Source organism: Schistocerca gregaria, chromosome 2 (genome assembly GCF_023897955.1).
Source record: "Schistocerca gregaria isolate iqSchGreg1 chromosome 2, iqSchGreg1.2, whole genome shotgun sequence".
In the NCBI taxonomy this organism is placed as follows: domain Eukaryota; kingdom Metazoa; phylum Arthropoda; class Insecta; order Orthoptera; family Acrididae; genus Schistocerca; species Schistocerca gregaria.
This window is the reverse complement of record NC_064921.1, coordinates 658338257-658351262: the sequence shown is the minus strand read 5'-3', so window position 1 is coordinate 658351262 and position 13006 is coordinate 658338257. Positions and strand designations below refer to the sequence as shown.

Here is a 13006-nt window from a genome sequence, read left to right as displayed (position 1 = left end):
ATAGAGAATATAATTATCAACATTGGTCTAGAGACTGTAAATGAATATGCAGCACATGACGACGAGCGTGATATTGAAACAGACATGGTGGATGAAACTGGAGAGGATTCGAGTGAAACACATACTGCAGATGAGTAATTTGGAGTCCACGCCTAGAGTGATTGACCATCCACTTGGTAACTGTAATCACCATGATTAGAGTAGTTTTGATTGCATTATTGTAGCTTTATCGTCTTCCCTTCCCTCCAAAAACCCGGTTATGCGCGAACTCAAGATAAGCTGAACGAAGCGCCTTCAGTCACACGAGCAATAATACTGTGGTCGACTTATAGCTTGGCCTGCAGTTAACGACGCCCATGTTGCTGACGTCTGTCTGTAGATTGATTTCATGAAATTCTTCACACTTATCTATACTCAGAGTAATTACGGTAGCCAACGTGCATTTTAACACTCTTGTACAGCTAAGTCTTGGATTCCCTAGCTTACGATGCCCTGTGTACGGCAACATTTCAGATGAAGTTCTGTTCTTGTCTCTGCTATCGTCCACGTTTCACTACTACGTCCATACACTCCTGTCACGTATATTCATAAAAGACTTACTGACTCTTATTTGATGTACTACTAAAGATCCAACAATGTTTTGCAATTGCTAAACATGTATGGCAAGTGGATATATGGCCTAATCTCCCATCTCTTTTGTCCAGCTCCTCTTCCCCCTTCTCATTGTCCTTGTCCTTTCCCTCTCTCTGACTATTACCTCCTCTCCCCTATGTCCACCTCCCCCCTCTTGCTATCTCCATCCACTTCCTCCTCAAGCCACGGTCCATCTTTTCTTTGCCCCCTCCCTGACTTCCTTTCCATCATTCTTTCCCACTTTCTCTGATATGGAGCCTTCTTCATTGTTATTGCCAACGGATCCTTCATTGTGAATCAAAGCCGCATAAAATGAACGAAGAGACCTCTCTTGCCACAGGACCTGTGACGAGATTTCGCATAGTTTTAAGCTGCAAATAGGTAGTTTCGGACGATTCAGATTGCGTAATATTCTAAGCCTGTAAGACATAAAAACTACTTTCTTGTTTTCTCTTAAAAACGGCTGCGAGAAAGAAAACAAAACAGCAGACAGTTTTACAGAGACACGTCAACTGATGCAGGAAGCGTACTGTGATAGTCTTTAAGCCGCGCTCGGTATTACGAATGGTCCGCACGGCTTAAAAATGGTCAGACGGAATTTAACGATGACCCTCGTTCAAGACGTCCTTCGACATCTAACGACGGCGTTCAGGTCAGAAACTTCAACGAAACTGTGTGTGCCAATCGAAGATTGACGCTCCGAGAGTTTGCAGAAGAATGCATCGCGTTACAGCCAAGTTTGTCCCATGGTTGGTGAGTCAAGACTATGAAGACCTTCGCCTCGCATGAGCTTTTGGATCGCGCAAATGAGAACGAGATATTCCTTTGGAGAATCATGAAGCTGATGAGACGTGGGTCTATGGTTATGATCTTGAGATCAAGGTTTAGTCTTCACATTCTGTCGGGAATTTGACTTATATATATGCAAGAATCTGAAGTAAACTGTTCAAGAACATTTCGAGATTTTTGGTAAAAATCGTAGCCAACGACATGTGTTTTATGGATTTTCAGCCTACCACTGTCAGTTGTCTTGCTGCCATAAGTAGTCTAACGCGTATGTGGCTTTCAGTGTCTTATTTCGTAACCTATATTCATGTGAAGCTCGGTTACGAGACTAAGAAGCAGTGCTAGCTAGTTGAAATAAGACAGTGAAAAATATCAGAGGGACACTCTTCAAAAAACTTCATAGAATTCTACTTAACTAATTTGGAGGAATCAAAGCTTGATAATCGATTTTAACTTTTCCTCGAAAAAAGTCTGTTTCTCATAGCATCACCTAGCTTTGTGTTTTCAGGATGACAGGAAAGACACTAGTTGTACAAAGCACAAAAGTATGTGCCTCATCTGGCGGCAGTTATGAAAATTTTAGATGGACCTTTAAGTTTCTTGTTTATTCTTACTTGTAGCTTGAAACTAAAATAGGCGTAATAAAGGATATCAGTTCAATGAACTACTAATGAGTGCTGTGTTATGGAGAACAATGGCTATTCTAGGTTTCTTTAATCCAGCTGTCTTTATTGCTTTATTGTTATCCCTTTAGAAGCAACTATTACTTTATCTTGAATAACTTGATCGACGTGATTTACTACCGCAGGTACTGCGTGTTAAGTTATCGCTGCAGCCTATAGCGTGGCATATACGTAACCTTATAGTCCCCAATTTCCAGCGCCAGGCAAGCAACGAAACTACCAATAGTAAAAATTCGAATCATCAGCCTAGCGAAGACTAAGTGTGGTCGTTTCCCTTCCCTTTCATAATCTCCTGTAGCAAATTTTTTTGGTGTACACACAGGGACAGGAAGCCACAACTTCCACTGTTACGTAAGGATTTTGTGGTTACCTCCACAACACTTGGCGACTGGAACTTCCATCCTGTCGTCTACGCGGAGGCTAAAGAGGTTTCCAGCGAGAAAGAGAGAAAGAGATTCCTAATATTTTTACATTCCACAATATTCATCACCGTGGTGAGGAAGAGTATACCGTTTGATTGTACTCTTGCATGACTGATCCTTTAAGTCTGTCATAAATTAGAAACTGTGATATTGTAGAAAGCCGAAGATTTAACGATTTCACAATGTGTGGATCTTGTTTGATACGGCAAAACCATTTGATATGGAGGTGGATGTTTTCCAACGATATACATCATATCCACTTACAATTATTGGTGACTGGTAACAAAGTCCATTTGAAAGCTACACAATCATGTTCGTAAAATTCAAGTACACTTAAGAATTTGGGACACAACTTACTGCATTATAATATGTAAGTTACAGTGAGACTATAAAGCCAAGCTTGGTTTGACTACAGTTACTAATTTTAAGCAACGATTTGGTAATAAACTCATTTGATGAGTACCTAATCAATAAAGAATGGGAACTTTCTAGATATGTATTTGTGCCGAGGGTCTTGTAACTATTATTCTGGGGGATAATGTTTAATGAGTACTCAGATCATAATTCCCTTGGACACTGTTACTGTGAGTTACTGCCACGTCCAACTGCTTCACTTCATTGAGAACGTAAGTGTTAAATGCATCATGGTATCTATCCAAAAACCTTTTTCCCGTTAATTAATTCCTTATGGTAGTACCGCAATGTTCTTGTGCGGTGTGCATACTATAACCTGTGCTCAAACTGTCGGTTAAAAATGAAGCAAGCTGTGTTAAACGTGGACACTTTGAGGCGTAAAATACAAATTGTAAATGACCCGTTGGAGAACACAGTATGATGAGGAACGAGAAACAATGTAGAGGAACAAAAATTACTTCCCGCTTATCTTCCAAAAGAAACAGCGAACGACTCCTGCAAGTGTGCACTGAATTTTAACGGGTGATAGAATTGGCTTGCTGATCCTGTAACACATGGCCGAGAGAGATGAGAGAGGTAATCCTATCTAGTGCCGATTTCAGTGTTGTGTACGATCTTGGAACTGTCAGTGTTACAGTATGTAGTTCAGTATCGCGTATGTCTGGTGACTGTGTGTAGTATATTTACTAAAAGCCCCTCAAAGCCAAAAGTAACGCAGACAACGGCTTATGGTGAACAACACGACTAAATTACCATGAGGATTACGTTGGAAATCATTGAAACGCGGAACAGATATTGGAATACAGTTCTGAGTGACACGACGGAAATATTATTCTGTACTATAAACAGTAGCGGAAGTCCAATTAAGAGTTCAAAGTGGACGAAACAAGATTGCATAAACCCTGTTCATAAAGTATTGTCTTTCAGGTTGATGCTTCGTTTGGTAATGTGGGCTTTCTTCGTTACTTTTACTGACGGGATCTTAAGACGTTTTCTTCACACTAACAGTATCATCTGAGAACAATGTCCCAGCAAATACCCTATACTTCACCTTCATATGCGAAGTGTTATAATTATGTATCGCATCCACGTTTCCGGTGGAGAATCTACGGACCAGTTGCATGCGTTTTGTATTATGTGTTTAGGCTGGTTTTTGTATGAAACAGGGGATGCCGAAAGAAATGGAATTAATGACTTCCTGCCGCGCAAGGAATTGTGATATAGCAATGGAGAAACTTAAAAATTTGTGCCGGACCTGAACTGGAACCCGGACTCACCACTTCTCATGAGGGTTTCCTCAGCCGTTTCGGCCATTTGGTCACAGCCCATAACCGACACCAATTTCCAAATTGTCGCACGCTGCAATGTGGCGTCCCGCATCCATTAAGCCCCTACTTGCAGGTTATTGATTGTCGTAGGAGTTCGGACAGTATTAATGCATCCACACCGAAACAAACGTCAAAGAGCCACCATGCATTTACAAAAATGGGTGATTCAATCGGACATGGCGGACTCAAAAACATACAACGCTAGTGTTGGTAGACTTGGTGGTGTAAGGTCAGTGTGAGCATTAGTCTGCCTCTCCGTTATGTCTTCTGTCTTGGCGAACCTGGGATCTCAATTAGAGCAATGTTGGAAATTCTTTCCCGGTTGACATCTTCATCGTTAACGTTTTTACAGAGTCAAAGACGTCTGGAGTCGTGTCTTCGCACAACATGTTGCTCTATCCTCTGTCAAGATTTCAGGATCCCGAAAAAATTAGACGTAAATATCACCTGAGAGCGGCAAAAGCGGAGGACAAAATGGAAGACAGCACGAAGACCGCCATTTTCTCCACTTCCTGTCGATGTACATCTTCCTGACCTACGTGATCTGCCTGCCCAATGCTCCTTTGGATTGGTGGGGGGGGGCAGTTCAAGGTCATCTTTGACCATTGGAAACTCTTTGTGACGCTGCTTTCACTAGTCCGGAAATCAAAGTAATTGAATTCATGAACGTGTGATTCATTTTCCTAAAGAACAAACTGCTTATGTATCATGTGCCTAGATGAGTGTCTAGCGTTGAGCATTAACGCAAGGGCAGAAAGAGTTTTATTTGTAAACTTAACGATTTGGAAACCGAACTTGCAAGTCATTTTATTTGTTTTTTTCTAGAATAAGCTTTTTCACTGCATAGATGCGCTGTTCAGCCGCAACATTATGACCACCGACCTACTGTCGGTATAAACCCGTCCAGGCGACAGGGTGTCGACAGCAGCGTCACTGGGTGAGGAATGACTGCTGCTCAGAATCGCGCACGGTGCTTATAGTATTCGTCAGCGTGCTGTCCGTGCGTAGAATGGGGAAGACCTGCGATCTACCTGAGTTTGACCGACGGCAGACTTCGGTGACCCTGAGGCTCAGCTCCAGCAATTCGCCAACAGCACACACTTGTCGGGTGTTCGAGGAGTGCTGTAGTGAGTGTATTTGACACATTAGACCTCGGACGTCGTAGGCTGGGCACACTGGCAAAACAGGACAGGCGGGACTAGCATCAGAATTTAATGCTGGGCAGAGTTCTAGTGTGTCCTAACGACGGGACTGCACAGTCGACGGCCCGTGCATTTGCCAATGTTAGCACCACCACATCGGCAACTACGACTGAAATGGGCACGCGACCATCGGCACAGGACGTTGGCGCAGTGACATAGCTTTGCATAGCCTAACGAACCCCGATACTTTCTTCATTATACCGTTTGGAGGGGCGCGAATGCGTCGTCTTCTAGGGGAAAAGCTGTTTGACATCTGTACGTGGGTATCCGTGAGTCCATTGGAGCTCGTGCAAGGTATCATGACGGCCAAGGCGTATGATACAGTGGTTCAGGACTACGTACACACCTTCGTGACAGTCATGTTTCCCCCTACTCACCAGATCTGAACCGGATCGCCCACATCTGAGAAGTGATTGAACGTGGCATCAGGGCTCGTCACCCCACTCCCCGGAATTAATGAGGACTAGATGACTTGTGTGTGCAGATGTGGTGCAGCGAACCCCCGGACCTCATTGCTTCCATGCCACGACGCGTCGCCGCTAGGTGGTCATAATATTCTGGCGTACCAGTGTATTATTTCAGGAACAATACATGTTTCAGAATTGTGTCAAAAATGTTTCCTGGGCAACAGTTGTCCAGAATATGGACGGTATTTATCTGAGGTCTAACCTGAAATATCACACCACTTTTGTATTAGCTATTTACCTGTAAGCATATTTTGTCTGCAGGCGATCTGCGACGTGCTATGGACGCTGCTCATAGTGGCATCCCTGGCTGATGCAGGTATCAGATGCGACTGCTCCATAAATGGTGTCACATACAGCCTCGTAGGTATCAACTGTGCCAGACCTAACACGGTGAGTTACGTTTCTTTTCTTTCAATAACTGTAGTTGCCCTCACTAAATAGGGGCAGCAGGAAATGATACACAAGTTTTGTATGTTACTTCCAATTAAAAACATCACTGGATAAAATTAGTTCACACTTGTCTACCAGCCTTACAAATAACAGTGATACAAATAATTTGATGGGGTTTCAATTTGAGCTTTCCGATACCTTAAGATGTAAAGCATAGCAATAATTGTTAAGTTCATACATTCGTTCATTTGATATGCATCTGACGCAAGCCTTTAATTGCGTTTTCATGTAACAACCAATGCACATTTTATGAGTCAGTATAGGTTGACCTGTTTTGTCCTAGAAGTTTCGACGACAGTATCACCACCGTTTGGGCTTCATAGCCGTCCACGAAAGTCTTCCCAAACAGGTAGTCCGGTAGCTTTGAAGGCTAGTTAAGACTTTTCGTATGAAATGTAGATCCTACGATGGGCGCATCAAACTTCTTTGACTCCACAGAGGAAGCGGCTATTCGGATAACTTGCGGCTTGAATATGGATCTGTTTCAGGTACGAATAACCTGAATACATAAGTGTTGAATTTTCTACTATGGTAGAAGAGACATTAAACAAGTTACTCCTGGAGAACTTCCGTTCTTGAAGTGAATATAATAATGTACACTGAGTATTAAGAACAGAAAACTGAAGTGAATATGAACGAAGTTCAAGCTGGAATATAAAGAGTTTAAGCGATAAGTGCTTACAACGTAAGAAACTGGTGTTTGTGAAATCGAGAGAAATAAATTGATAAAGAACACATGTGGTCCATCAAGCTGGAAAACAGACAGATTGACCACCTGAGCCATAACGTATGAGTGCCGAGCTAGATTGTTGCTAAAATCGTCCTTGAATACTACTTGTTCTTGCACTTACAATCTATAAATTTTACGTTTATGTAAATTTTACGTCAAGCTATTGTGACTTTTAACAGCATAATATCAAAACATAAATTGCTTTGTTTCTCTGGCCTTCTTACTGAAAAACTGTTTTCTTAAGTTTAGATCGAATTATAAACGTAATTAGGTTTCACATAGTGTTTGGAAATGCCGTTTTTCTTTCATTATACTCATGGGAAAGTTCAGATTAACGTTGCTATAGAAATAGCCGACGAAGTCGGTGCCGTAGGATAGCAAGAGACTAATTACAATCCCGGACAGAGCGCATGCGCAGTTGCGTAGGTGACTTTCGTAGGCGAATTTGAGGGTGTTTCCTCGGCTTGACAGGCCACAAGTACCCTGTATCAAATTGTTCACCTCCACAACTGTACGTTGTAAACATTGACCGCTTACACCCCACGTAAGACAAGGATCGGCTAGACGCCAACGGTAATGGAGTTTTCACTACCGTAAAGAAATAGTTAATGTGATTTTCACATATTATAAATGTGAATAACCTTGGTAAAGATAAGCAGTGAAGGTGAATCAAATCGGATGTTTTTATAGGCTATCTGTCATAGGAGCCATGGTAGCTCTTTCATCAGCTATGGAATGGAATACTATCAAAACTAAGGTTCATTTGAGTCTGTTTTGAATCTATTATCTGAAATTAACTCGAACAGAGACAGAACTGGCTCGTTAGGGAAACGCCGTAGATCTCCCACAAACTACGAGGGTTATACCAAAATTAAGGTCTCCTATTTTTTTATATGTACAGAGACCTGTTTATTTCTACAATGATTTACGTCAGTTTACAGCCTGAACATTTAGCTATTTTTCGACATTATCACCGTTTCTGTCGATCCATTTTTGTAGACGCTGTTTCAGTTTTTGTATGCCCGTGTGATACCAGCTCGCCGCCATGTTGTTCAGAAAGTTATGAACCTCTTCTTTCACCTCGTCGTCGGAGCTGAATCGTTTTCCGGCGAAATGCTCTTTTAACCTAGGGAACAGGTGATAGTCACTGGGCGCTAAGTCAGGACTTTACGGTGGTTGGGTGGGTAGTTGTTCCACTGAAACTGTTGCAGGAGAACAACGGTTTGCCGAGCGATGTGTGGGCGAATGTATGACAGATGTTTTCAAGCTCATACTGAGGCTGCGCAAGATCGTTAATTCCGTGAACCACTAGCAAATGACCCGTGAGAGAGGGCTAATGATAAATAGCGCATGAAATACAATTGGTCATATACCAAAATCTGTGTTATGGAGTCAGTCACATTTTTGAGGGATTCGTTGCTTCCTTAGTTTGTGGACATCGACTTTTCTCGATAATAACAGACTGAAACAACTAATGTTGGCTACTGCAGATCGACGGTCTAGTAGCATGCATGAAAAAAATCATAATAAAAATATATCTGTAATCGTCACTATTGTAAGACGTTTTCTAGTGATGATATTATTCAAATTTACGTGAAGGGCAATGTAATTATTATAGCTTAAGAGGGTCCTGAGAGTACCAGTTCGTTTCTCGTCCAGTAGAGCATGGCCTTCGACGTAGAAACTAAATCGATTTGTTCTTGATGTTTAAATTTAATCGGGATGCCTGTCGATTAAATTTGTACATGACGGTCTTTCTAAACTGGTTGTTCAGTATCTTAAAACCTTCGGACCCTTCGTAGGTACGTAACTGCATTGTTCTCCACAAAGGAAAGAAAAACATATTGTAGCCGTAGGGTTTCTGAAACCAACCCGTAAGCTCGATAGAGCTTATAACTTTTCAGACCGAAATATACAGACTTTCTGAGGTGATAATCTCAGCCATTTATTGCATCCGTTTGTTTCTCAGGAATGAGAATGTGTTGAAGATAGTAAATTATTGGTGCTTCTTAGCTTATCAATTTACCATTGTTGTAAGACTGCCTTCAGTGCACTGTTCGTCTAGTGTAGGAAAATTGATGTTCCACAAGTCGACTAACCATGTTTGTTTCCTCTTTTCAGACCGAAGGTGTTAATAAAGCAGTGCACTGTGAGAAAGGTAATTCACTGCGTTGACTACTTCACTCTTATTCTTATATAGTATCGTCATGTAAACAATTTCCAGTGGGGATTTACAAATAATGGTGTTAATATGTAGACATGTCACTTGTACTCATTTAAAACAAACAGCGGATCCAAATGCTAATGCTGCATGAGGATATCGTTCCAGAGTATTTTGCAGTTAGGGAAAGGAGAGAGAGAGGCATATGATTGTCGCCTCAATACTTGCTTCTGGTATAAAACAGACCGGAAAACCCAACAATGTCCTATTCAGTGCGTGCATGAGACAGTCTTCGTTTTCATCAATCTGTCGGAAGTGTATGTAATTTATGTCAGTACCCTTGTTACTGTCCGAGAGGAAGGGGCTGTTAGGTAACAGAACCCTGTCTCTCCTTCTCCGTTCTGCCTTTCATGCTCATCATAATACAAATACAACTCAATGCGTTGCTAACCCACACTACACAAGTATACAACTGATCCTTCAAAAAGGTTTATAACGATCCAGTCATCCTCTTCCCTAGTCACAAATATTGCGTTCTCTTCATGTGTATTTTTACGAGAGTTTGATCACGCCGGTGAATCAGAGTGACCTCGGTATAGGTTTGTGTGTCCCCGTAACGTCCAAATTCGGACTTGCGAACCCAGAAAAGATATCTACAGTTTGAAATCAAATCCAATCAACAATATTTACATTTGATTCATTTTGAACTAGCAAATTTTACCTGAATCAGTTTTAATTGGGCTATAGAACTCTTCTGAAGCGTTTAGTAGACAAACTATTGGCTTGTTAGATTTAGCAACAAGGTATTCACTGCTCTTCACAGCTTACCTTGAGTTGTTTTGATAAATTATGTTTCCCACGAAACGTAGTGACTGCACTCACCACTGGAACACGAACCTTGACTAAATTCGTTAAGAAATTCCTCCTTGAATTAAGCTCTACTATTAGGTACTTACGGTCGCACTCGTTAACGAGCGAAATTTGAAATTTAGACCTGTTCATTCAACTAGGAACAGTTATTTAAGCTATGTTTGGATAAAGTTAAAACTTGCTTCTAGGAAGCAGAATGAATCTGGCAAGTCATTCACCTACTTCCTTTCTTTAATTCAAATCTTTTCAGAAAACCTTTAAAGTTAATGTTTGTCATTGCAGTAAAGTTAATATATTCTTGAAACTTTAAATAACTGACTTCAGGAGTAAATTAATTTTGCTCTAGTACTGCAACAAAGCGACAAATCAAAAATGTGTAGTATTCATTCTCATTAAATTCACTACAATATTGCAACTGCAGATATGAATGCAGGAAGTAATCATTCAATTTTACATATAATTAAACATCACAAGCTTTGCATATAAATGTCAGTTTATTGACTAAAGACCCATTTTATCACAGTATGGGTTGAATTTAGTCTGGTTCTCCTTTTGGAGAAATAACATATAAATAGTCTGTAGCTTGCCTTGTTTTGAGCAGTGCAGTTGAGGATGTGCCAAAAACACTTCTGCAAATTCTTTACATTTCTAATTAAAATTATATGACTATGGGGTCATTATAACTTCCCTTATTACGTCTGCTTGAAGCAAAGTGGTGCAATCGTCGCAACACTGTAAATTAGCCTGGTAAGACTTCAGCTACAGATAATGTTAATGTTTTGGATTCGAAGCGCTTGTATTTTTTTCCTCTTTGGCGTTAAAATTATTGGCTATAGTTTCCGACTTTCATACAAAACACTGTTTTTCTTGTTACCCAATTATGTTTCAGCATTTCTGTGTCATTATCAGCGGGTTTTGTTCATTGAAAGATTGTAAAGAATGAACATAGTTTGGATTGTAACTTATCTAACAACATAAGGCTTATGGCAGCTGCCTATATAGGACAGACAGTGCGTAAAGTGGAAGAGCGTTCTACAGAACATCAACGTTGCACTCGCCTACTGCAACCCAGTAAATCTGCAGTTGCGGAACATTGTATTTCTAACGTACTTTCAATGGAGTACGGCAAAACACCGATTTTGGCCACAGCAAGAAATTATCAAAGAATCCGTTGAAATACGAATTGCGGGAAATTTTATGAACCATGACAGTGGTTAACAATTGAATAACGCATTGAATCCCGTCATCCTGAGTATTGCAGCGAGGGCGCTGTTTCAGGGCGGTGTGGCCCTTCTGTCTCCGAGACTGCAACGCATGCGCGGCAGTACTATCAGCGCTCTATATAAGACGGAGCGGAGAACATCTTCGTCAGTCCTCGTTCGGCTCACCTGAAGATGGCTGGCAGTTGTCCAGCCGAAATATCGCAATGAAGTTTACGACGACCGACTGCAAGCCCGAAATCTTTTTGAACAACTGATAATTGTCTGAGACTACATAACGCAGAAAATTAATAAACGTATTCTTCCAATAATATGTGAATGTGTTATTTAGCACAAGTAGTAATGCTCTGCCGAAAGCACCAGAAACGCTGCTGACAGGCTTCTGTCACTGCTTAGTCTCCCTGCAGTAAACTTCATTTCACCTTAACGCTGCAAGGTCACCTGTTACCCTGTCTCAACACTGTCCACCGTCTCTGTATTCTACGCTTGTTCGCTTTTTCCGGGTCGTTATAATTAAATTGCAGCTGCTGACATAGATCCAGTGTGGACTGTAATTATCGTATGACAGCAAAATTTATGAGATACTCTGAAGAGTTAAAGCGGAATCAATTTACGCTAGGACAAAGAAACTGGTCCAGTTTTAGCCATCAGGTGCGAACATGGTGCTACCAAATTGAAGAAAGACGTATAGAAATGTTTCCATATGTAACAGATTAGAAATGGGACGTGATCAGAAAAGAACAAACAAGTAACCGCTCCTTACAAAAATTATCCAATATAAAAACCAGTGAGGTCGACGAGAAGCTGCATCCTTAAAATGAAGTGATCAGCAGTTGCTTACTGCAGTTCCGGTGAATCTGACAATGTGTTCTTTCAGATAAGGTAGCAACCAAACGTGTCCCTGGTAAACGAGTTCTTTTAGGTATCTCCAGAGCCAAAAGTCACATGAATTAATGTCAGGTGATCCTGCAGGCCATGGATCCGGGAAACGTATATAGATAACAAGTTTGTGAAAAGTTGCATTAAGCAGGTGTTTCACTTAGTGAGCTAATGAGGTGTTGCCCCGTATCGCATGAAAACAGTGGTTTCCAGACAGATGCGCTCTTCCACAGCAGGAGTCGCATGCTGTAAAAAGGTGGTCTCGATAACGTGCAGACATCGCGGTGTACCTGCAGATCATCTGGCTATATTGTCTCCAAAGAAGAACGGGCCGAGAATAACGATGCTTGTGAATCCACGCGAAACAGCCACATACAGCGATTGCAAAGGCTCTTCGTGGAGAACACGCGGTTTAACACACGCAGAATGCTGCAGTTCTGTGTATTCACTGCACCCTGTAGTAGAATATTGCCTGGCCGCATGTCGTCAATTTCGATCCGTGCTAGAAATGGAAAGGAAATCCAGAATGTTGCTGAGAATCATGATGTTTCACAGTTTCTGCCCGACTGGATCTTGTATGAGTATCAGTGTAAAATAGACCGCAAAACGTTCCTTACTCTTGACCATGGGATAAACAATTCTCGTGGCACTAGATGAGCACCAGCAATACCTGGGGCAAGTAACAGCTACAGTAACCTCGTCAATAACTTCCACCAGGGTTGGAGGCCTTCCTCTTCCAGGAAGCTCACCCATGTTTTCAA

The 13006-nt window shown here is 41.4% G+C and overlaps 1 protein-coding gene across 1 annotated transcript in view; it reads left to right on the top strand.

Annotated features, from left to right (window-relative positions):
- The window catches only part of LOC126335925 (uncharacterized), an 81214-nt gene that overhangs the window by 31077 nt on the left and 37131 nt on the right, over positions 1-13006 (top strand). The window contains exons 4-5 of the mRNA XM_049999400.1: positions 6197-6325; positions 9237-9273. Of these exons, the coding sequence (XP_049855357.1) occupies positions 6197-6325; positions 9237-9273 (166 nt within the window). The remainder of the gene's footprint in view (positions 1-6196; positions 6326-9236; positions 9274-13006) is intronic.